The 27,194-nt window shown below is 34.6% G+C and overlaps 1 protein-coding gene across 2 annotated transcripts in view; it reads right to left on the reverse strand.

Annotated features, from left to right (window-relative positions):
* The window catches only part of scamp1 (secretory carrier membrane protein 1), a 110,509-nt gene that overhangs the window by 9,690 nt on the left and 73,625 nt on the right, over window positions 1-27,194 (reverse strand). For both annotated transcript variants that reach the window (XM_039758391.1, XM_039758390.1), the window contains 5 exons: window positions 16,408-16,509; window positions 13,399-13,510; window positions 9,616-9,744; window positions 7,691-7,850; window positions 4,434-4,535 (listed from right to left, as the gene is read on the reverse strand). In XM_039758391.1, coding sequence (XP_039614325.1) covers window positions 4,434-4,535; window positions 7,691-7,850; window positions 9,616-9,744; window positions 13,399-13,510; window positions 16,408-16,509 — 605 coding nt within the window. The remainder of the gene's footprint in view (window positions 1-4,433; window positions 4,536-7,690; window positions 7,851-9,615; window positions 9,745-13,398; window positions 13,511-16,407; window positions 16,510-27,194) is intronic.

The raw sequence follows: 27,194 nt of genomic DNA on the forward strand, positions 1-27,194 counted from the left end.
TTCATTCAATAAGTGGCATGAAATAAGCAAGGCATGAGAAAGAGTGCTACAGCATCTCAGTAGTGATCAGTAATATTAGACAGACAATTCTATATCATTTAAATGGCACTTAACCCAACAATTTCTATTTTTTAAAACAATGGGGGTCAAGTTTTTTGAATGAATACACACTGTACTTATGAACAAGAGACATAGATCTGTTTTCGGAATCAAAGTGTGAAGTACAGTTGTCCCACTAAGTACAATTATACTAGTATTTTCATTTTTTTAATCTTTTTTCTGTACAGACATTGTTGCCTATCCTTCCATTGTCAAACAGTTTCTGCTATTAATTAGTACACATATAATACTTTTTCTTGGTAATGTGGGGAGCTGCAAATTCATTTTGCAGGTGTAAAGTTCAAACATCACTCTTAGTAAATGTTCTTGCCCCCAAACACATCTATAAGGTAGTTTACATGCTTCTTTCAGCAAATGGTTCACTCTGTACAGAATGTTGCTATTGGAGAAAAACACTAAGTGTTGTGGCAGACTAAGGTAATGTTTGTTTCCCTGCAGGTTAAAAAATGGATTGATGGATAATCCTTTAGTATAGTTGCAGTTTGTGCCTAATTATTTATCTGACAAGCTTGGGCAAAATATAACACTATAAAATGGTATGCTATTTTTGATTGGTAAAGTGTTTGCAACACATCCAGTTTTTTGCTTTGCACATAATGCTACCAATGTATTGAAAAATGCAAAATCCCTTACACTCTGTGCACATTTCATGACTCTGATGTTTTTATGATATCTGTTAAGACTCTTGCATCTGAATTGGACAAACTGGGTACCTACGATGGATAGACTCTCATTACATACACACATGATTCGGTTGTACAAGGCTTGATTTATAATTAACGCCAATGATGACTATGAATTTTTAAAAAATTGCAAATGTTACAAATTTACTTTATGCTGGAATCACTCACCTTTCCTTAAAATGCATGCTTGATTTTATTAATGCTCTGGTTCCACGCGTGCCGAAACCTATAACCTATTTCTGTATTTAGTTCGTTGGAGCAGAAGTAAATGCAAGTGTGATGTAATGCCAATGTCAGCAGCGTACAGCGAAGAGCAGGAAGGTATGTATCAGAATATCAGTCACATATTCTCTCTCACTCACTGAAATCAATCCACACAAACTATAACATTTTTCACCCAGTTAAAACTTAAATCTGGCCTTATATAGTATTAAAGTATTACCCATAAAATTACATTGACAGTTTACAAAAGTAAAAAATGATTTTGAAACCCTTTTTTATTAGTTGAATTTTTAAATTCATTCCTCATAACAATATATTTTGATCTTCAACTAATGGCTAATCATCTTAAAATTAAATACCACACAAACAATTTTACTACTTCTTATCAATACTAAACACAATGGTTAAACATTCACTACTTAGGGTGGAAAAAGTATTTGAGTCTTTAGGCTAAAGCTAACTGGAGTAAGTCGTGCCAGTCAATGAGATGTAATGTGGGTTGTTGGTGCCTTTCTCTACAACAAAGGCACACACAGTTTCAACTGTTCTTCTCAAGAGGTCTTCTAATACTTCCCTGTAAAAATAAATATTAGAGGACCTCAAAAAATTAAGGAAGAGATGTATTAAGTTAGAAAATGCTACAAAAACATTCCTAAAGGCCACAGTGACAATCAGTCCACAGTAAGACAAACAGTCTACAAATGTAGGAAATTCAGCACTGTGGCTGCTCTCCCCAGGAGTGAGCATCTTGTGAAGATCACAACAAAAGTGCAGTGTACAATGCTGAAGGAGGTGAAAAAGACCCCTGGGGTTTTGAGCCTTCAAAAGAATCTTCAAATGAGGCAGCAGTACGGTGCTGCAAAAGTATATTTTTAGTTTTATTGTGTTTGAAAAGCTTACTTTGTATGGGCAGACAATTTGTAAAATGGAATTAAAAAAAAAAAAACTTCTCTTAAAAAAAAAACAATCATCAACAATGGCAAAGGTTATTTCAAATTTTGTAGGTAAACAATGTGGGTGAAGGTTTAGAAGGTCTTGAAGGTTGAATTAAGAATAGGGAAGTACTTATGCTTATATTTTAGAGATCTGAACATATTCACATACAGTATACTGTTAGAGATCATATCAAAACTGTTACAGTTAAAACAGAACACAGCTTTACTGATCTGGAAACATTTTAAAGTTTAACTAAACAAAAATGGAGACCAAGCAATTCACAGCATATCCCTTAAAACATATTTTAATTTGATTGCTTGCTTTATTAATTGTAATAACTGAGGCTCTGGCAATATAAACAGGATCTTAGGCATGAGAAGATAAAGTTCACTGCTGTGGACTGTAGTTCTGTAGGCTACATGTATACTACACTCAATGTGTGACACAGACAAAACAATGAATCTTTACGAAATACAAACTCCTAGGTAGGAGCAAGTCATAAGCTTAGTGCACTTATACTATTGGGATGATTCAATGAGATCCTTGAACATAAGAGTTTTGAAGTCTAAGTAAATGCGTTAAAAGCTACAACAAAATAAATGAAGGTGAACATGACCTAAAATTAACCAAAACTTCAAGATTGCTCATCAAGCATTAGATGGATTGGATGGGAACCACCAGTAAACTGCCATTTTCAGGTCTCTCCACATATGATATTTGGGATTTAAGTCTAGGCTATGGCTGTGCCACTCAAGAACAGACAGGGACATGTCTTGAAGACACTCCAGGGTAGCATTGGCTGTATGATCTGGGTCACTGTGCTTAAAGCTGAACCATTGCCCTAGTCTGCAGTAACTTGAACTCTGCAGCAGAATTTCTTCATAGACCTCTCTGTACATTGTTGCATTCTTCACTCCATCAATCATGACCAGTCTCTATGTCCCTGACACTCAGAAGCTGCCATCATCATGCTTGACTGCAAGGGTGGTATTAGGCAGGTGATGAGCAGTGCCTGGTCTTCACAAGAAATAGTACATGGTGTTCTGCCCAAAGAGTTCAGTATCTGTCTTCAAACCAGAGAATCTTTTTCCCTTATGCTTTCAGAGTCCTTTAAATGTTGTTAGGCAAACTCCAAGCAGGCTCTCATATGCCTTTTACTGAAGAGTGGCTTCCATCTAGCCTCTCTACTATAAACAGCTGATTGATGAACTGCTGCTCAAGATGTTTGTCCTTCTGTTAAGTTCTCTCATCTCAGCAGAGGACATATGAAGCTCTGTTAGAATGACCAATTGCACCAATTACTTTGTCTGGCCAGATGGTTAACTCTAGGAAGAGTCCTGGCATTTCAAATGTCTTCCATTTCACATTTATTGACGCCTTGTGGGAACCTGGGAACTCTCACAACTTTAGAAATGGTGCATACCATTGCTCTGATATATGCCTCACCAACATTTATGTGACAAGTACCTTCAAATAAATGTATGATATGTATATTAATGTTAATACTGATACTTTGTATGTTCAATTCTTCATAATAACTATTCATGGTGGCTCTAAAATCCGCACTGACCCCTACTCTCTCTTCTGTTTCTTTTTCCGGTTTCTTTGTGGTGGTAGCCTGCGCCACCTCCACCTACTCAAAGCATCATGATGCTCCAACAATGATGGATGGATTGAAAGGCAGAAGTCTACGTGACCATCATCATCATCAAGTCCTTCTGTGAGAACTCTAAATCCAAAGAGGACTGTTTCATTTATGTTAGGTAGAATGCCCAGAGGGGACTGGGCAGTCTAATGGTCTGGAATCCCTATAGATTTTATTTTTTTCTCCAGCCGTCTGGAGTTTTTTTTTCTGTCCCCCCTGGCCATTGGACCTTACTGTTATTCTATGTTAATGTTGACTTATTTTGTTTTCTTATTGTGTCTTTTATTTTTCTATTCTTTATTATGTAAAGCACTTTGAGCTACTGTTTGTATGAAAATGTGCTATATAAATAAATGTTGTTGTTGTTGTTGTTAAGGATAAAGTAAAAACACAATGAAGTCAATGGTGAAGGCAAGATAGCATCTGAGGTAATTTTGTATCATAATAAAAACATTTTAGGATATTCTGTTAACTGACTGACTTCCACATTTTATATGCTACAACAGTAAACCCAAATTAATGGCTCATCCATACCCTGAAAGTATGTATGTAACTAATTGATATTTAAGATATTTAAGATCACAGAACTCTACTTGCTGAAATTTTACTTAATAATGAATGTTAATATTAGAATGTGATTTAAGTACAGGCTCAAACTAGTTACATAATTAAAATTAAGGGAAAAAAGAAGTTAAAAGTGTATAGTTTTCAAATATATAGCTGATATATTGAAATATAAAATGCTTTTCAAAAAACAGTATTTTCCCAGCATAAAAGATGTACAGTACAGTAAATTGCAGTTAGGAAAAAAGAGACTGCATACTCACCAGTTTCCCCATCCTGCAATACCAATTGCCTGAAGCACATGTACACCAAACTGACAGATATATACAAAGAAGAAAACAAAGAATCTAAAAGAGCTGTCACTCCTGTTAAAAAAATGAAAATTCAATATATCAGAGATGCAATCTCATTCTCCACATTTAAAAGTTACAATCAAGACATACACATGACAATAAATTATTCACTGTTAGAAGAAAATGAAGAAGGAATCATATATCAGCACTGTCTCTTTTAATCTCCAAGTAAATAAATAAAAAACAAAACATAAAACATTATGTAAGCATCAACAGCAAAATAATCTCAGGGCACACAAAAAGGGGGAAATCAAAAAAGCCTATATACATAAATGTGGTTAAAACGCCATACATCACATTCGGAAATTTCGCTAAACATTAAGGTTAAACAAATGAAAGGTTCAGTCTATCACTACCTGATAGACAAAAGAATGATTAATGCGTAGAATTAACACTATAACTAGTGCCGTGACTATATTACTATAACACAATACTTCATAGTTGATTTCAACCATCTGATATATTTTTTTTTACTTTACAGTTTACTGTATTTATGAAGTGTTGAATTTATAGAAATATCAACGACACAATTCTACTTAATGCCACTGGCTTTCCCTTATCTCCTTTTACAGGTGTTATGTAACTATTACCTCATTGAGGTCTTTTCAATATAGTACAGTCTATAGTCCTTTAACTATAGACACAAGGAATAAGTTACTAAGTATTGTGGTGGGCAACAGGGCTTTGGGAACACTTAAAAATCAGCTTAATGTTGTTTTGGAAGAACTGAGTGGATAGGACTGGCAAAACTTGTTGGGTTGAATGTACTGTTCTCATCAAAATTTTTTCTAACTGTCTAACTAATCAGCGTCAAAATAAGCAGTTCATATAATGAGGACTGTCATAGTGCTCTTCAGGACATGGGGAGAAATCCCCTTTTTAAAGTCACATGTACATTCATTGCTATTGACTGTGTCCTAAGATAGTATTTCATCTCTGTCCTCAATTTGATGGGCTTCTTGCTTATTGTTATACATTCTGAAGATACTGATTTCCTTTACTTGGAATTTTGGCAAGCTGTTTTTGAATGCAAACAGTTACATTTGCCAACCTAGTATACTGTCATCTTGAGTTTAGAACTAAGCTTCAGGCTAAAATTTCAGAATTTCCATATTCAACAATTAATGAATAAAACCTCAGTATTGAAAATAAATGAGTTTTGACTTACGTTAGCAGTAATATTAAGAGGCATAATTCTGATTTTACATGTGGTACAGGTGTGAAAATATTTTAAATGCTTTGCAGCAATATGACAATTCTCACTATTGCAACGAACAAGTTTTGAACAACTTCATTTCAAGATAACAAATGGAATTTAACTATATGGTAAAGAAATATGACCTTCAGTTTTAACTAATATTACTTGTCGGAGATCGCTGGTGGAGCGACCCAGCCGGTACGCCCAGGAGGACCGGAGGAGGGTTTGCCTTCCCCAGACCATGTGGGGGCGACCGCCCTGGTACCTTTGGGGGCCAAGGGTACAGAGATTTGAAGCTCAACCCTGTAGGGGCCCGTGGTCACCACCAGGGGGCGCCCCCTATGGCTTTGGAGCCCTGGGCCTCAGCACTTCCGCCACACCTGGAAGTGCTGGGAGGGAAGAGAAGCAGGGACACCCGGAGTACTTCTGGGGATGCAGTCGGCACTTCCGCCACACTGGGGTGTGTCGGTGGAAGATTGCCAGGACACACCTGGAGCACATCCGGGTGATTATAAAAGGGGCCGTCTCCCTTCATAGGATGGCTGGAGTCGGGAGAGAAGAGAGGACAAGGTCTGGAAGGAGAAACAAGGAGGCAGCCTGAAGAAGTGAGGCATTGTTGGTTGGCCAGGACTTTGGGGACTTTAGGTGTTTGGTGTGCACTGTTGTAAATAGATGGATCGTGTAAATAAACATGTGTGGGGTGATTTAAACGTGTCTGCCTGTCTTGTGTCCGGGTCATCTTCCACATACTATAAAAAGGTTGTTTCAGTTCCTGAGTATGGTACTCTAAGGGGAAAAAAGTCGAGAAACCCTGCTCTAGGCCTCTTTATAAAGTATGAGGAACTTTTTTTCATATATATCATTTTTTGTAACTTTATTAAAATATTTTTAATATTCTATCAGGCTTTTACTAATTTAAACAGCAGACAGCAGCCGAGATTTCAAATAACATACAAAGATGTGGATTTATTTGGACTCATTTGCATAATTTTACACAGTCTGATTATCCACTTGCCTGGTGACACTGATTTTAAAAATGCACCTGCTTTACAGTTGAAAGGTTGAAAGTAATGCACAATGCTCATAATATAAATACTTACTCAGCCAAAATTTTTGTTCAGATTTCTTCTTCATTTTCTTTGTTTTACAGTGCAAAATTGTGCACAGGCAGACAATTCAACAAAGTCCGCCTACTCTGCCTCAGAGAACAAAGAAATCTGGATATACCAGTCTTGAATTATAATGGCCTGACCAGTTAAGAAACCGATGACTTTCAGAGCAACATGTGTAACATTTAGTAGCCATTTTCCACTCTATTTTATAGTACTTTTATTTTCCATAATTTATTTTGTTATTTCACAAATACATTGATTGGTTGTTTACTCTATAACCTTTTATTCTATTGTTACAGCATGGGAATAACCTTTACCTAACTTTTCTTTAAACTAAAGTATTATCATATTTACATGCACTTTAGTTACTAGTTGAATTCCTGTTTTTACAGCTGACTTGGTAAAAACAAAACAAGAATACTAAAAATGTCATATGTATTTAGCTTTCAGAGGGCAGTGAACACTAAATTGGTAAATTTGTTTCCAACAAGGTTTAGCCAAGTGTGACTTTTACAGAGTCTACAGAATATGTTTTTCATGTATTTAATTCCATTTCGAAAGTTATTCAATGTGTCCTGACTGCTGCCCTATACTTAACGGCCAAAGCAATTTTTAAAATAATGGATAAATGATGTTTTACACCGTATAAGAAACAGAATTAAACTATTAAAACCAACTGCTTTAATGCATTTAGAAGAGTAGTTAAGATTCTAACCATACCATTTTAACTAATTTTTACTAACATCACCTTCTACTATTGAAAATATCCTCTACTTTAAACTGTTACATGACATCCTTTAAAAAATAAAAATAAAATAGTGAAAGCAATAAGCACTGCAGAAAAAAAATCCTCTCACCTGAATGCCCCATACATGGGTCTGTACCAACAGACAAACGAACATGGAGTGAAGAGCAAGAACCAAAGAATAGAGAGCCCGAAGTCCACTCCTCGTGAAGCATTGACACAAAACCAGGCCAGACACCCAAAAATATTCAGAAATAGTGTCCCTGCATGGACTGCAGGCAAAAAAAAGAAAAACCATATGTATTAAATATACATATAATCATATGTGGATTCAGAAAGTATTCAGACCACATCACTTTCTTTACACTTTTATTATGTTTTTGATTTCATTTCAAATGGATAAATTTTCAATTTTTGTCTATCAATCTACAGTCAATAACTTATTATTATGACAAAGTGAAAATGTTTTCAGAAAAATTTGTCATTGTATTAAAAATCAAAAACTGAAACCTCTCATTCATTTAAGTATTCCGACCCTTAACTGTGAACAAATAACTCCAGACATGTAGATTAGGGTTGACATTATAGACAAGAAGCAGATTCAACCTCTACACTGACATGGAGTTATTCTGCCTTAAAAGTAGCATGTAAATTGTGAATATTTCTTTTGATCTGAATTGACATGTATTCTGTTCACTGTATAATTTTTGCATATTAAAACTATGGAAAATTTAGACTTTCAATTTTTTACCCATATCAAACCACTTATTGTTCCTACATAAAAAAAATTTATTAAAAAACATTTGTCTTACATAAGAAAAACTAACAAACAACTCTCACAACATTTCACTTATACATTTTTCAGCCATACTTTTTATATATACTTATTAAAAAACTACAGATCATCATTTAAAAGCAATTTTTAAAATCTGTCAGACTTTTTAAAGAATGTCAACAGGGCTGCTGTGGCACCCATCAAAAACTAAACCCCATTCCCTTTCCCATTTAAACACCACTACTTAAAAACTCTGGCTATTGAGGATTAGTTTATGGAGGCAGACTTGTGAACTTATTTGGAAAATGCATTTTCTGAAACATGAACAGGTGTTATTATTTTGTGAATTGTCACATACAAATCAAGAACCAAATTGAGCTGACAAGTCAACATAAACTCACAGGTCTACTGACTACAATTGTTAAGTATCCAAATCACTGGAGGATACAAAGAATTTAAAACTTTACATGAAGATATTTTGCTTTAAATGATAAATAATTGCAGTGGGCTGACGACCTGCCCGGGGTTTTTTTCCTGCCTTGCGCCCCGTGTTGGCTGGGATTGGCCCCAGCAGACCCCTGTGACCCTGTAGTTAGGATATAGCGGGTTGGATAATGGATGGATAGATAATAAATAATTAAGGTGATTGGAAAATCTAAATATTTAATTTAGATAATTTTCATTATTATGAATTAACAAAAATGAAGAGAGTATTTTAGAGATTTTGCTAAAATCAACCTAAAATCTACATTACCTCACAAAAAATAATTTTGCCTCAGAGTGTTTAGAAAATAATTTACATCTGTCTTTAAATATATTAAATTAAACTTACTTACTATTTTTAAGCAAGGATTATACAAATCTCTAAGACTAAGCCTGAAGAAAGGAAATAGTTATTATGTCACATCCACATAGTAAGTACATTAATATTTTTAAAACTCCAAGACCACCACATTAAAGAGGTAAACATCATGGGGAAACTAATGCTTTATATATATAAAAAGTAAAGTTACGAGTTAATATTTGTATTTTGTTTTTTTCTGGAGACAATACTGCTATTTTTACAAAACAATAAGCTGTGTAAAAAGATATTACTGTAGAACAGATTGTCTAGGGTTCAGTTCAAGCAGAATATGAATTTTAATTATAATATTTTTCACTGAAATTTGGACACATTCGATTCCACTGCATACACAAAAAGTGAGATAAGAAATTCCGTTATTATACACTCTAACTTTCTCCCTTCTTTATTTTCTACTTACACATCCATAAATAGTACATAATCTTTACTGTCTTCTGAAATTCGACTGGAATATCTACCACAATGTCATGGTAAAAGCATGGTCCCACAGGAAACTTTTCTGGAAGAGGTGGCCAGTTGTTTTTCCTGCCTACAAAAACAAAATGGCGGAATTTATTAAGAAAGTTTGTGTTTGAAGCACACTTCCCTGCTAGATGCGGATGATAAAAAGCAACAACTCTTAAAGAAACACAGGGCTGTTTCACAATATAGTATGCTGTGAGAGAGCTAACACAAATATTAACTCATATTTTCTGAATATTGTGGTGAGCTTCACTGGTTGCACCATTGTGTTCAGCATTAATTAACAGTACATAAAAATAACAAAATAGATGCAGTGCTTTTAGCATATTAAATAATGTGCAAACTATCTACTTGTTCTTACAGGGTGATTTTAATATTGATATAGGTGTGGAAACTTGCACTCCCCAGTACAAAATTTTTATCCCTCATTGAGTCTGTAGGTCTTTCCAAATTATGGAAGTTCCTACTCACTTTCATAATAACACTTTAGATTTAATTATCACCCTCATTGTGTAAACGCAAAATGTAATTCTCTCTCTCTCTCTACAATCTATGGACCAATTTTATACCATTAACTGATTACCATTGTTTTTAAACAAGCAGGTTTTAACCCTGTTTAAAGGAGTCAGCCTTAACTAGTGCTGTAAATAAAATTCTAATCGATTTCACAGTAGGAGATTCTGTAATCACTATTCTTTTAATTTTAAATGTAGCTTTCATAGCATCATACTACATAGGAATGAGAACATAACAAATTTAAGGTACTTAATTCATATTTCTCAAAACACTTTTAAAATGTGCAGAAGTCTAATGACAGTATTTTCTCATTCATGTCTGCAGTAAATGTTTCCGCTCACAGCTTTTGGCTAGGAAAGATTCTTTATTTTGTTTATAAACTGCCAACAGGAGATCTAATTTGGAAACACAACATGTACTTTTATATGAATGCATTCACCAATAATTTTTAGTTATATCATCAGCTTACAGTTTTCTTGGAAATTTGCTGTTAAATTGTTTTAAGAAGAAAACCACACATCTGATCTGGTATGCCTGAATAGATTTCAAATGTAGGAAATTAAATTAGGAATTCCAACTGACAAAATGCAGAGTAGAAATAGACAGGAACTCCACAATCCAATATTTTAATGATACCTAAGTCAGAAGATGACAATATATTGTCAAAAAGTATTAAGTATTGAAATTCATTTCTGCAATATATAAGGCAATTATATTCCCCTTTTTAATTTCAGTTAGAGCTGAAATCATATCAAACCTGTGGCTCAAAACATTAAACCTGTAACACACACACAAACTGGTATATAATCTGAATTTTTCTTTGGGCGACACACTGTGAGATTAATAGACCCTGTTAAAAATGCTGACATTAGAATGTTTCAAATTTAAAATACTGTCTGAATATACCATATATAAATGTGTGTAAAAGTATTGGTAAACAACATAGGTCAGTGTCAACAGATAGATGTACATCATTAACTTGATATTATCTCTTCTTCTTTTGGCTGCTCCCGTTTGGGGTCACTACTAAACTGTAATACAGTACTCAAGCAAAACATGTTGAAAGACTGTTCAGTTCTAAAATACCAATAGACAATCAATGTTAATCAATCATTTTAATTTAATTGGCCTTCTCAGATTTTGCTCAAAGAGTTATGCTGTAGCACATACAAATGTAAAATTCAGACAATCAGGACAGGATCAAACAACCCTATCTAGGACCCTGTGAAAATGCAAAAATTTTGCTCCTCTGCGTTTTCTTTGATTACATTATCTTTAAATTCTAACTTCATTATAAATCATACCTTAACATATATACATATACATACACACATATATATATATATATATATAGGTAAAATTCTGTCACAACAAACTCCCAGGGACATAAAAAATATTTCTTTGTAACGAAAATTTTGTTTTAATGAGATTCTGTATTTGTTACTATAGTGCTTTCTTTAACCTGCACCCAGGCATTTGCAATCATTTCAATAGCTTCTTTCGCGTTAATTTTAATCTCGTCCTGCCCACAAGTTATGCGGACGAGAATTTTTCTCAGCATTTCCTTGCAATAATACACTTTCAGGGTGAGAATGATGCCCAAATCCAATGGCTGAAGCACTGGTGTGCAATTGGGTGGGAGGAATTTAATGCGAACATTATCTAAATGCAGAAGCATGTTGTGGGCACCAAAGTTATCAATCAGGGACCAAATCATCCTTTTCTTCTTCATTTTGTGAGGTTTCTGAACTCTTTTGAGACATTGCCGTTGCCGGACAAACAATAAAAGATTGGGGTTGAGCTTTAAGTCCCTGCCTTGCACCCCAAAACACTAGGCTGAGTCTCAGTACTTTAGCAAAACCAGCTTTATTCAGCTTGAAACAGGAATGCAACACTTCTTTATTGTCGCGTGATCTGCCACTCTGCTATACACTGACACAGCAATCAGGCAGGGTCGTGGACAGATCTGTGATCAAGTAATCCTGTTATCTGCATTTACAATGTACCTTTCACCACCCATCGAGATCTTTTCTGTTTGCTTTGCGGGAGAGACATAGCATAGCTGAAAGGAGCAGCACACCTGCTGCTGCCCCGGCAACAGATAAACAGTCTTCCATAGACGCAGAGATCACACTTCGGGACGCTCTTCTGCATGATGTCTAGTTGGGTGAGGTCACAAGAGAGTTTACAAACCTCACATTTTCTTGAATGAGTGCCGCATTAATAGGAATGTTTCTTGAACAAGCATCACTGAACTACATAAAAACTGCTTTTTCGACATCTTCAAATGCAGCAGTTCACATACGTTTGCATCCTGAGATTTTTCTTCTTTTTTTGCTTGGTCTTTAAAGAAAGTTGACAGCGTCGATAGCGAAATTCCGAATTCACTGGCAACGTCTTTTTTCTTTTTGCCATAATCCAGATCTGCAAAAATGTAAAGTTTTTTTTTCTAATATGAACTTTTATCATTTATTCGTGTCTGTTGTTTCTATAGGAAGGTGACAATGAGTTAAAATCCAATGGATGTTTTTCAAATGTTGAGGAGCAATAAGCAAAAGGTATCACTGAAAAACACAGGAAACAAAAAAAGGCAAATAAAAAAAAAAAGTACGAGGAAAGATCGAAGAAAGAAAAAAAAAATTACAATGTTTCTGTTTGGGGATTTTTGTGCAAAACTGAGCTGTGACCACAGAACTAGCTGCTCTGTGGATGATTCATTCAGGCATTTCCAGGTCTTTTGTGCACTTCGTTGTAATGAAAGTATCTGCTGAATGTACTTCGTAGTAACGAGATTTCTATAGACTCGCGTTTTATGGGGAAACTGTCGGGACCATAAAAATACTTTGTTGTAATAAAAATGTAATTGTAAAGATATTCGTTGTAACGTAATTTTACTTGTGTGTGTGTGTGTATAATCTTTTGTTTTAATGAAATCATTTTTCGTAATGAATACATTAGGAATATACATTGCGGCACCCAACCCAAGCCCACAAAAGATTGTGTAGTGCAAACACTAGCACTACTGAACAGATTTCCAAATCCATACATGGCACAAAAGGAAGGAAGAATAACATCCTTACATCCATACATTCTTGTCTTCAGTGTTTAGGTATTCTAACAACAACAAACGCTGCAAAACGGAAGTAGAACTATTTTTCCCATCTGTAATGAAACGCAATGACATATGGACAGAAAAACAACTCACCTCCTTGCTGGCTTAGACTTTGCATTTCTCGCTCTCTGCGATCAAGTTCTGCTGCCTTTTTCTCTAGCTCTTCCTGGCGTTTTATCAAGGCAGCTTGTGCCAGAGCTTGATCCTAAAAATGTAAATGACTTCTTAATTTTAGAAGACTAAAAGGAAATCTAAAATTTCCATATGTCTGCTAAAGCAAGAATACCAAACTCATTCAATGCCACAAACACACTTGTGAAATATACTGTATATATATTTCAGTCTACACAGTTTTGTTTTTGAAGATATCCTTTAAAGATATTCATTCTTATGCAGCCAATACTAGTAACAATATTTAGTAAAATGCTGGCATGGGAAACAGCTTGATTTTTGTGTACTGTATAAGTAAAAAGTCTATCAGCTTCAGAGCCACTCTTTGCAATCTCATTACTGAAGCCCACTCCTTTCATGAAAAGGCACACATAGCAATGGCAGTTTTAGGTTTTCACTTTCTCTGCACCTTTATAAATAAACGAGTTAATAAATCAACAAGTATTACCCTTTGATGTTATTTCATTATTTACTATTTATAGTAAAAAGGTTGAACTTGCAACACCTGAATCAACACAGTTTAAATTAAAACTTAATAAATAAAAGCTAGGTATAAGCAATCAACACAAAAAAAAAAAAAACACACACACACACAAACACAAAATAGTACTGGTAGTTTATCCTGTTGGAGGATCAATGACCTGCAATTGAGTCACAGCCTTTTGACACTGGGCAATATGCTTCACTCCAGAATGTCTTGATAGTCTTGAGATTTTATTGTTCCCTGAACAGACTTGAGGCAGTCCATGCCAGGTGCAGCAAAGCATCCCTAAAACATAACTGAGTCACCTCCTTGTTTCACAGTAAGTATGGTGTTCTTTTCTTTGGACACAGAGCTAATGTGACATGCCGAAAAGCTTGTGTTTTGTCTCATCTGTCTAAATCTTTGAAGTGCTGTTTTATAAATATCAGGTTTGTAAACATACATTGTGGTTTAATAAACAAAATTAACATAAAAAATCAAAAACAACAATTAGTCCAATAGTTGAACCCACAAGAATTCCATGCGTTCCTGCAAACATTCAATTGTTCTTTTCCACGTTGTCACAGAAAAGTCCATTGTGGTCTTTTTTTTTAGGTCCTAGCATTTACAAAAACAGATTTAAGATTTAATGCATGCTGTAAAAAAACACAGGAATCAACACACTTTTTTAAGCACAAATATGCAATGTTGGATCATTCTCTTCAATAAATAAATTAAAATGTACTGTATAAAGTTTTGTGCCATATGTTAATTGGTTCTCTTCATCTAGCTTCAGGACTTGAAAATCTGGTATGACGTATTGGGTCATATTTATGCAGAAACGGAAATCATTCTGAAGGGTTCACAAACTTCCTAGCACCACTGTAATTATGAAACAAACCGTACATGTAAAAATTTTATTGGGAAGAGATCCATACTAGGTATCACTTTTTCTATTTCAGCAGCAAGAGTCTACACAAATTTAATTTGCAAATTGAGAGACCCATGAAAGCATGCAAGTACAAGGGATTTTAAAATTTATGGGGTCTGCGATTTTTTACAACAAATTGGGTGCAAAGTAGGAAATAATTCTAGACAGGTCGCTAGAACATCATGAAGCAAATGGTCACACAAATTCTTGTTTGCCCAAGATTGGCAGAGTGAGAATTTTACAAAAGGGACACCTCTGCTAAAGATCATACATCTATCAATTTTCTGTTGACTTCCCAACAAAAAGACTAGTAAAAGCCTACAAAGGGCATATTGCTGGGCACACGTACCCCAAACACCAACATACATATTATCTCACACTTTCATTGAAAACTTGATGAAGTCAAAACTCAACTCCAACAGAAGAGAGTGTTTTATCAAGCATGAGGAAAGTTTCTTGTGATTGTCTACTTTCCTTTGCCATTGAACACACAAACACATAAAACTGAGTTGATGATTGTTCCTGCGTAACAACAGCAGAATAAATTACTATGCAGTTGTACATGTGTGAATGCTACATCACAAAAATACAATTTATCAAAGCACATTAAATTCTGAAACTGCTTCACAACATTAATCAGCATGTCAAACAAACATACACTATATTTTTTCATGAGTATTTGAAAGCTATTAACTGTGATTCTCTAATAATTGAGCAGATAGCTACATGCCCGTTTATAAATGGACTAAACCTAAGGCCAAACTTCCATCTTTAATATTCAAAGTGGATTCCTTAACCCAACACTCTTACTCTATTTATTGAAAGAGACAAAGGTAAATATGTTTATGATTAGCAAATTTAATTGACCATACAACAGACATCTAATTCTGAAAAATATAAATTGAAAGACACTGTACTGAGATAAAATGGCATTTTTCACTGAAGTGAAGAGCAAGTCATGCTACATCATGTGACATTTCACATGATTATACTGCAAGACAAGGCTGCAGTTCTTCCCACTGACTTTGCCAAACAGTCTGAACCTATGTCATTATTAGGCATTTATATTTTGTGGTCAATTACCTAAGATGTTATTTTCACAAATACTACTAAAAGTAATTAAAGTTTATTATTACATTATGGACATTATTATTTACATTTTTATATTTTTACAAATTATTTCCTGTCTACCAAATAGATGGCTTATTGGTTGGGTTCTATAAGGCTTTTCTTTATTTCTAAAGCAGTGTTTCCCACAGATACCAGGTCTTCCTGAATGTGTATGTGCAAAACTGGCTTATACCCTAAAGTGTTTAAATTCTGATCTCATAAGTGACAACGAATGAGTAGCATGTTGTTCCAAAGTACTTTAATGGAGCATACAGATATAATTTTTTTCTCATATAGCAAGACATATGAAGTCAAAACAACACTTTCTTGGGAAGCTCATGGTAAGAGCTTGTATTGCAAACATTGTAAGATTCCTTGAAATGATTCGGTGAAAGAAATTCTAAAATTAAATTAGCAATTTTAGTACCTGTGCATGCTGTGTGTAAGCAGGAGGCTCTTCTGTCGGTTTCATGATAGCTGGTTGTGTGTTTGTTGCTGGAGGCATTTTGTTGCTTGTACCAGGAGGTGCCTACAAAAAGGAAAAAAAAAAAAAAAAGGAAAAAGAAAAAATGAGCAAGTATTAAACCAGATGTTTATGATCGTGTATATATAAGTGCCTTGCTCCAGGTGTATAATATCTTTTGTTCTACCTAAGTTCTTAATCATCAAAATATACTAGTAACTAAAATTTTATCACAAACATAATAAAACAATATACAATTGATTTACCAACAGTTGATGTTTCCTTGTTGTTTTCAGGCATTTTGCATACTTGCATGAGGAAATCACAAGTTTCAACTTCTATCCTAGTTGCCTTTGTCATGACACTTATCTAATTGATTTGCTCCTGTAAGAGAATTCCATAAAGGGACTATACTAATAATAATGTAGGGGATTTTATATAACGTTTGTCAAAAAGTATTCCAAAGAAAATGTTTACTCACCCAGAAGACTAGTAATACTGCCAAAGTTACTGACAGGAAATCTTACAACTTTGAACTAACGGATTTCCACCAGTTTCAAGTCCTCCAATGACAAATTATAATGACATTTCTGATATAACAATTTTTTTTTTTTAGGTATTTGAGTAAATCTTTTTTTTATTTCACTATAAATTGATTTTTATTTAGATGTCTACAAACATACAGTGCAAACATGTATTATTTCAGTACTTAGGTGACACTCTCTTACTTATCATCTTTTTAGTTTTATACCATTTACTGAATCCACGAGGAAGCAATTATCCAGAGACTCAACTCTGTGCTCAATAGAGTCTTTTTCAATGATTATAAATTCCTTATCACTGGCTAATCTGTGACTGAGAAAGGATTATATACCTAGTTAATTACCTTGCTGTAATTAGTTTTCCTCTTTGTAGGGTGTATTATTGCTGAATTACTTACCTTCACTATAGGACTTCAGGGCTCCAATTTATGAATTTGTCTTATGTTTATAGTTAAAAACTTGTTTGTTTTCTGTTTTAACAACATGATTAATGGGAGAAAGAGGATCACCTACTTCAGCAAGTAAGACAATTTCTACATCTAGTATGATTGCTTTTATTTCAAGTTCTGCATCTGCAATTTATACATTGCATTTCTGTCTTTCACAAAGCTGATTTTCAAAATAAATCTCTTTGGAAGGAGGGAGGCAAGAGTTAACTGAATCAACTTTTACAGTGCCTGTTAATAAAAATTCAGTATTTAATACAGTTAATGTACTGTACAAATCTTCCAAAAATTGTGATAGTGGTATATTTATTATGGATTGCGCTCCTTTAGATCAATTTGTGCTTCTGTACCTTCACAAAGATTTTAAAAACCACTAATGTACATTAACATTAAATGCCACAAAGTACAGAACCTTTAACAGCACAACCTGCCAAATTCCAAGCAAAAAATGCATGACCCTCAGCAGGTTTCCCAGTCACCAGACTTTACAAAGCATGTCAAATCCAACACGTGCAAGGATATCTACCTGGATTGGTACATTGATAATATCAATGGTACTCTCTCTACTGCAATACCAGATCTCAGAATCTCGGATCATAATATGGTCCTGAACAAGCTCAGCAGCCGACTGAACGAAACATTGCTGCTTAACGAAACGTCGTCAGAATGGTGTACAATTGTGGACAGTATAGGGATTTCAGTGTAGCTTCAAAAGTCATAGATAAGTGAAGAAAACGGGACAAGTTTATGTAAGGCTGTAAAAGACTCTTTTTATTTTTTTAAATAACTTGCCTTAAAATTTTAAAGCTTGTTTTAAACTAAATATTTATTTATTTCAATTGCTAAGAATTGCAAATAAGATTCAACTTTTATTTTTTAAATGAAACTACAATTTAAAAAAAAAAAAAAAAAAGGTTTTATCTGTTGTTAGCTAAACATATAAACATTTACTGTGGTTATTATCCATTTAATTAAAATCTTTAAAATAATACAGGTGTATTCTTATTTAAACAAAAAAAAAAAAAACAAAATCACTCCCATTCACTACAGCTAATTAAATAGTATCACTCTCACATATTAATTGTTGAAAATGCAGCATCATTTTTTTCATTGTAATAAAAGCACTCGCATCAATACTTGGTGTCAGCCTATAATGTTCATTAAGTACTTGATATCAGTTTCAAATAGGGGTTCTAAACCCAAGGTCCGTAGTCTTGCATGGGAAAATATAAACTCATTATCTTTATTTTTCCTAACCTCTAACAGAAATCTAACATTTCCTTTAGTTATGAATGCATGCAAAAAATTACAGTAGCATTAGCTGTATCTGTGGTCACCAACAGATATTTTCATATCACATTACATTAAAATCTGTACTTTGAAAATTCGGCAGTTATTAGACCCGCTGCTGTGTACAGACTATAATGCAATGAACAAGCTGGCAACTCAGCACCTAGGAGTGTTTCCCTATCTATGATTCTTTGTTAATAAATAAGTGGAAGGAGGGGAGTCATTTTCATTGGTTGTTAAAGTTTTAAAAAACTGTTCAATTTAAATGAGAATTTGCAACTTTTCCTAAGTAGGTTACTTTTAACACAAATAAGCATGCTGGCTACAAGTGTAAACCAGGCATTTTCAAACACGTGTAATGGTTGAGATAAGTGTGTTACTTAACTTTTTTGCTGTTAGGAGTGTGTACACCAGTCCAACAATGAAAGTCCCTGCAGTGCTACAGGTGTGTATGCACATCCACCGTCAATCTGTTGATCCATTCAATCGATGTCTATGTCTTTCTTAGTTGCCGATACTCCAATGTCAATGATAACTATCCGTTATCTTAGTGATCTCTGCAAATGTCCTACGCATGTACATTATAAGTTTTTCTTTCGCAGCTAGATTCTAGGAATGCTGTGAAAGTCACGCGACTTTACACAGCAATTCCAGGAAAGACACCAAATTTCACAACGAATCCTGATCTATTATAATCTGCATGTCTATCCGAGAGTTGAAAGTGTTAAAAATTGGTATATGTTGTAAAACCTGCAATATTGTACTTACTTATCATACAAATTTCTTGAATATCTTACTTAACATACAAATTACTTATTTATAATCAGATTTATCAAAGAAATTACTTGAAAACACTACAAAATATGAAGTTTTAAAAATTGTTAATTAAATTACATATTTTATTTTCGATTTATTCCATATTTTTACAGGCCCACTTTAAGTTGAAATGTCAACCAAATAAAATATAGTGAAAACTACGTATTATTTGGTTTCACTTGCATTAATTAACGTGGCAGGACTCAAAAACAGCAGGATTTTATTGTGCAGAAAATTTCTTGAGAATGGAGTATGAAGCCAGCAAAACTGAACGAGCATCTCACATCTGTCCATACTGAAAATGCATCTTGGGGGGAGGATTATATGCATAAAAAGCTTAATTTAAAAAAGCAGGGACACTTCCAAAACTTGTATCTTCCATTTCACAAAAGCCTTTTCTTGAAGCATACTATAAAGTTGTTTGCCGAATTGACAAGCAAAAGAAGCCCCATACTACTGGAGTGACTTTACTAAAGCCATGTGCACTAGAAATGGTCAAAGTGGTTTGTGGACTGGATCAGTGGGAAAAAACGGAAGTGGTTGCCTTGTCAAATGATATACTACATTCTCAAATAATTGAAATGTCTTAATATTTTGAAGCAGGTCATTGAGGAATTGGCAGCCTCGCCATTCCCCTTTAGTATGTAATTGGATGAAACTACAGACATTTCTCAATGTAGCCAGCTCCTTGTTTTTGTTCACTATGTGCAAGCTGAAGCCATCAAAGAAGAATTCTTATTTTGTGAGTCTCAGTTTTTGAAATGGTAAAATTTTTTTTACAAACTAAACTTTAACTGGAAAAAAAACTTTCATTCTCTTTTCAGTGATGATGATGCTATGTAATATGATGCTTGGTAATACATCTACTTTTACTACTTTAGTGAAAAAAGAAGCTCCTCAAGTTGTCACTCATTGACTTTTACATAGACACACACACTAGCAACAAAGACTCTTCCAACAACCCTGAAAAAGGTTTTGTCAGCAGCCATAAGAATGATTAACTATATCAAAAAAAAGTTCTCTGAATCATTGTATTTTTAAAAGACTTTGTCAAAAAATGGGAGCAGAATAGTCTTGAAGTGCTTGTATTAACTAAGGGAAGAAGTTTCACTTTTTCTAAAAGAAACAGAAAACCCACTCTTGGAACATTTTGAAAAAAAAAGGATTTTACCCAAGGGTTGGCTTACCTGGCACATGTTTTTCACCATATGAATGAGATAAATCTTTCCATTCAAGCTCATGAAGTCACCATTATGGATACAACTGAAACATTACAAGTTTTCTTGGCTAAGTTACCAATATGGAAGAATAGAGTAGAAGATGACATTCTTTCAAACTTTCCAATGTTCGAGGAAGTGTTTAACCAAGATGAGGTTTAAACACAAAATTCTCTGTCAATTGTTTTGAATTGAAGCATAGATGTTCATTCAATCAAAGATGAACTCATTGATCTTAAGATAAAAAACATACAATTGGAAATTAACTCAAAAAAGCTTTGAGGAATTCTAGTGGTCCCTGAAAGAAGTTTGTCCTCGTCTTGTATAGCAAGCTGTGGAAGCTTTGATTCCATTTGTAGCAATATATCTTTGCTAATCAGGATTTTCAACACTTTTAATAATGAAAATATAAAATAGGAATCAATTAGATAAAAAAACTAAAAACTAAATGAGCAAATCGTATTACTCTTCACACCACTTGCCACCACGTCTCTCAGCCAAAAAATGTAGCCCAGCTCCAAGTAGCACCATATAAGCTTACAGTGATTTAGGCATCAAGTGCTCACTGATATCGACAACTCATAAAAATGACAAATACTGATTATTGAACTCACCATATTGTGTCCTGAATTCAAAAAAATTGTTTCACTCCTCACTGTATCAGTTTTACACACTCCAGTATCTCACTTTGGTCTCACTGAAGTATGTTCAGTCCAGTGTGGAAGCATTTATTGTATTTATAAGTTATCATAATGCGCAACAGCTGCTAAACATGCCGCAATTTACGGCATTAAACAGCACTTACGGAATGCCAAACTCAGATACAGCCTCTTGTATTCTACTAAATTGAAAGTGGATATTCAAGGCAACTTCTATGTTTTTATTTCTCCAGAGAAAGAAGAAAAAGAGCTAAGAAAAATGATCCCAACACTTTTTGAAATACGATTCTGAGTCAAATTGTGTCCTGGCAAGGCAAAGAAGATCTTACCTGCTATTTGGTCAATTCACAATGAGACTTTTGTCGTAATTATACGTTCTATTTCCTTCTCGGCTATTTTTACATTTTAATTATAATTATATTTTATTTTTTGTTTTGGTTTATTGTATTAGGACTGTACTATTATATGTTATCTGCTTATCCATGGCTATTGTTTAAAATCATTCCCTGGGTTTACTCTTTTAGGACTGTTTATTTTCTAGGTTTATAGTATTTGGACTGTACTGTCAATAGATAGGTCTACTTTAATCATTCTATAACGCTGCTGTGAGGCTTCTTTTGTTTTTGACATGCTCTGTCTCCAGGCATGTCAGAGGACTGGGACTTCATGAAGTGTTGTCTAGCTTAACATGGGGAGGCAAAATGGTCGGGAGGCATGGGGGGATGAGAGAAAGAGGGCAAGCTATTTCTAATCTATTCTGTTAACCCTTACAATTTTAAGTGCCAACACAACAATAGGCTTCATAGCAATAACTCCAAAATTGGAAATTAATGGTTAAAGTTATCTTATGTATTAATGTACTACCTTAATTTAAGACTACAAAATGTTAACAAAAGTTCAGAAGCAATGTCTCTATGACCAAACAGTGAACTTTGTGAACCAGAATGTCAAAAGGTATCAATCACGAATTAAAAGGAAAAGAAAGTATTCTTTCACCTAACAGGTCTAAATGCCAAGATAGTATTTTTACAAGAGACCCACTTATTAAGCAAGGCTCAGTTTCAGTTGCAACAAGATTGGACTGCCCAAAATGTATCTGCATCCATTCCTAATGTGAACACTCATAAAACTATAATGGCTGGAGACTTTAACTGTCTTAAAATTAATTCCTGGATAGGTCTTTTGCCACAGGGGTGATAACATCTAACACTGCAAAAACAATTACACAATTTGTAAGTCATTTAAAATATAGTACAGTTAAAGTTAAACTACATTTTTTAAGGACATGTTGTTGTTTATCTTGAATAAGAACATTAAACTGTGATGTGGTATTTGAGAAGGTAACACACATGTCATGTTGAGCATCTAATTTATTTTTACATTTTTTGTTTTCATTATTAAAAGTGTTGAAAATCTTGATTGGCAAAGATATATTGTTGAAAATGGAATCAAAGCTTCCACAGCTCGCTTTACAAGATGAGGACAGATTTCTCTCAGGGAACACCAGAATTTCACAAGGCTTTTTTGAGTTAAACTCCAATTGCATATTTTTTTATCCTAAGACCCCTGTTCTGATTTAAAGACACTTCAAGAAAACACCTGGAATAAGAGCTCAGTTTAATTTCAGACAACCAAACTACAGACTCAAAAAGCACAGAGGAAAACCAGATGTTTCAGATTTTTGGTACATACAATATTTTCCTACTCAAAAACAATTTGAAAAAAACAAAAGACCAAATTGATCATGTATGATCCAAAACTGGGTATCACCTTTAAAGAGAGCTGTTTACAGGGCGCCAGACGTCACCAATTAAAACACACACACCCAATTAGTGAGCAATAAAGCGTAGTTGTACAGCAAGTCTATAAAGGTACAAAGATAAACAATATCATTAGCTGTAAAGCAACTGGGGCAGCAAGGGCAAGAATGCCAAAAGTTAAATGTATCCTCTCGTCGTTTACCATTAAATTTGTAATTAAGGCATACTTTGTTATGGATTATTTTTAAATATAACTAATAAAAAAGAGGAGAGGACAAATAACTGCTCCACTACTCCTTCAATAACAGTTGCAAGTGAAACAAATCATAATTATAAGCAGCAGACAAAAATAAATGGGAAAATAACTTTTCAAATACTGGAAAAAAATTTTTAAACAGACTAAATACAAAGGATATTCCGCAAAGTAGCAATGACTGCTGGGAGAGGACAGTATTACAACCAAGTCAGAGAATTTGCTGTGCTGTATGGAGAGAGTGTCCTTCCATAAGCCACATAAAATGTTGTCCTTTGTTTTCTGTTGGCAATCTCTTTCACACTAAGGACTGTACATAGTATGTTCAACAGTAAAAAGCTCTAGTGAACTAGCAATATTAGCCCCAGTACAAAAAAAATACCAATATTGTATATAGAAAAGTACTTATTTACATAGTACTTCTGATACATCTAATTAATCAACAGTATAATAACTGAGGTCCACAGTTAGGGATTACTATAAAATACTAAGGAACAGAACATTCTAATAGCTACATTAAAGTAAACAGTTTGTCTCCTTTTAAAAGATGTCTTAAGGAACTCTTATTATTATACATGTTAAAAATACTCTTTGCACTTTATCACATATATATTTTTAGCAGTGTAATATATGGAAACAGGGTAATGAATTCCAAAACACATAAGCATAGCCTCATTAAATTAGGTGAGCATTTCATCTATTATTATAAATATTAAAGTCTAAGGTTTGTGTGTGTGTGTTTCAAAAGGAAAGGTCAAAAAATACATAGAACAGAAAGACTGCTGGGTTTCTATTTTTAGGTCTGAAAGTAATGACAGCAAATTATACACTATAATGTTAATGCTGCAATTTGGTACCCAAAATGCAATGGGATTTCAACTTGCTACACAAAACCAGTCAGTACTGTAAAATAAATGAAGGGAAGTAAACCTACGCCTGTAGCTTTGGCATTGCATAAATAATTTAAATACTTCAAATACTAACCCAAGATTCTTATCTACACAGAGCTACATGAAAATCATTGAGAAAGGCACATTGCAGTTCTACACAATAAAAGATTTCAGATACAACAAAGCTTTTAAATTACAAAAATTAAAAGTTAATATGTCCATCTTTTAGGTTGCACAGATTCTGCACAGGTTGGTCTAAGTTTTCAGTTTATTCATTATTTTAATGATTGCCAACTTAAAAATTCCAGTTTTATAAGATGGCTCTTTGTAAGTCTCTCACATTTTAATTGCAATCACTATATATGTATAGGTAGCACAATACTGCGTGCATATTCAAAACTATGGTGTTTCATTATGAGCATAAAAATATGATGCTAAAGAAATGTATTTGTTGTGGTAAGAGAGGACATGTATGGGGAGTAACAAAGCTGTGCATTTCAAAAGGAATCCTGTGGGAGTAAGATCAAGTTTTAAAAGATGCAACAAGGCAAAACTTTGAGTATGATGACTTTACTGCAGATTTCATTGAGAATCGGAAGTCATTCCTGCTATATTCTGTTTTGCTTAACAAATGCAATGTTATGCTTTAGGTCTGCAGTGTATTCCTCATACTTTTAAATTGTTGTCACTTCACAAACATTTTGTTGGGTTCTTAAATTCTAAATCAGGCCTTATGATTCACAGCATTAATAAAAGATTTGAATATTTCTTACTTAAGCCAAATAAGAGACACTCATTCAAATCTGAATACAAAAATACCTATAGTATTTTTGCAGAGTATGTTAAACATTATTGCCAGGCTGCAAAACAAACACATTAAGAACTGTGACAATGTAATGCTAGTTGGGTTGAAGCACTAGTGGAATTACCAACTTTCCTGGACAACAACAACTGTGACAAGATCTACAATGAGATATGGAACTGAGTCAACAAGCGTACTGAATAAACAGAACAAATCTGAGGGCACATCTAAAACTCCAACTTCAAATAAATGTATTAAATATTTTACTCCTACTGTGTTTGAACACCATTTTTCAAGAGGTTTCTGTAGAAAGCCTGTAACTTGAGGATAGTATTGCTCTATGCGGTTGTGGCTGCTTTTCTATATATAATCCACCAAGACACCCGACCACGGTAGTAGCGAGGTGGGCCTTTGTTGTTCCTTTCGCATGGTTTTTCATGGTGGATGCGGTTGGGTGTCAAAACCGAAAAGAATAATGAAAAGTCAACCTGGCTCAGACGTGCATGTAGACTCCTAGCACAGACGAAAGGGACTAACTGGGTGGTCGGTGAGTTTTTGTGTCCGGGTACATGGGCAGGCAGAATGCCTAGAGAGCAAGGGTAGACGCGGGCAGGTGAAAAAGGAGTGTTGGTGGGCAGGGAAACATCTTTTGTGTTCCTGCAGGAGCATCTAAGAAGACGCAGGTTTGTCGTGGATGCGAATTGCTGTATGTAGCGTGTAAAACAGTTTGCTATGGTGCACGTGGTCGTGCGTAATAACTGAAAACTCGGTTTTTAAAGACTGCTTACTTCATTGTGTTTTAACCTCAGTTGTAAAGGATCGTTTTAAGGATCTCATGGGATACCTCTCGCAAACCATTTTACACGCTGCATATGGCGATTCACCTCCGCGAGAAACATGCCTCAGAGATGCATGTGACCTCTACGACAGACAAATATAAATGACGGCGGTTTTTCTGTGTCGTCTAGTCCGAGTTGGTGGGCGTGGCTCTGCGAGTTGTCGTCGTATCCAATGGTCTTGGAGTTGGTGGGCGTGGCTCCTTCCTGCGTGCGCCATAGGTGTCTTACTTGTCAGCGGCTTAGTGAATCCACGCCCCTTCCGGCGTGCTTTCCATGGGTGTCTTGCCTTAGTGAACTATATATATACTAGACATTAAGCCCGTTACAATAATGGGCGCTAGAACAGTAGTGCATAAACATTAGTTGGAACAGTCTATATTAAATGGTAAGGGACCTTGTATGTGGCTGTAATATGCGTCACTGTATTGTGTGCCTTTAATTTTCTCTCTCAGTAATACTGGTTTGTAGTTCCGTAAAATGCCTGTAATTTTGCCAAAAAGTAATACAGTGGAACAGAAGTAATTTCCCCCATAGGATTGTATGTAAATACAATTAATCCGTGCCAGATCATATGAACTGTATGTAAATATATATTTTTTAAGATTTTAAGCACAAATATAGTTAATTATTCACTAGATTTTCTCAAATCCCGTCATAAGTTATGTAGCACATTAAATGCTTTGTTAAGTGTTCCCCGACCCAGTTGTTAATCGCTGTGCTCTTCTTAAACTGACTTCCTCTTGCACTAAGAGGCAGTGATCACCGCACAAAATATATTCACTTCATGATATTCCTGCTCTCTAAAAATGTAGAATGCTAAGATAATTTTTCATGATGAAATGCATTAAAACAGGTATTAAACATGCATGGTAGTGAGGCGGTAGTGCTGCTCCCTCGCAGTAAAAGGTCCCCAGGTGTACGTTCAGTGTACAGAACTTTATGGCAGACGTGACGAGGTTCCAAAAAACTGGATGTATGAATGGGTATCACATAGGTTTAACTTAAAAATTGTGTAAATGTTGGGTTCGTGATCTGGTGGTCGAAGACACAAACACAGAATTCAATGGATGTTCTTCTGAGTGGCCTTTCTTTATTGCATGCGTGCTGTCTCTTTCTGATTAAACCCCAATTTCTATAAAAATTTCTATTAAACCCCCAGTTCCTATCCTTCCTTTTCTCCACATAACCAATTGCCACATGGTAAACATCCTTGATAAATTAAAACTAATTATAAACT

The sequence above is a fragment of the Polypterus senegalus genome, chromosome 7, assembly GCF_016835505.1.
Source record: "Polypterus senegalus isolate Bchr_013 chromosome 7, ASM1683550v1, whole genome shotgun sequence".
Taxonomy (NCBI): Eukaryota; Metazoa; Chordata; class Cladistia; order Polypteriformes; family Polypteridae; genus Polypterus; species Polypterus senegalus.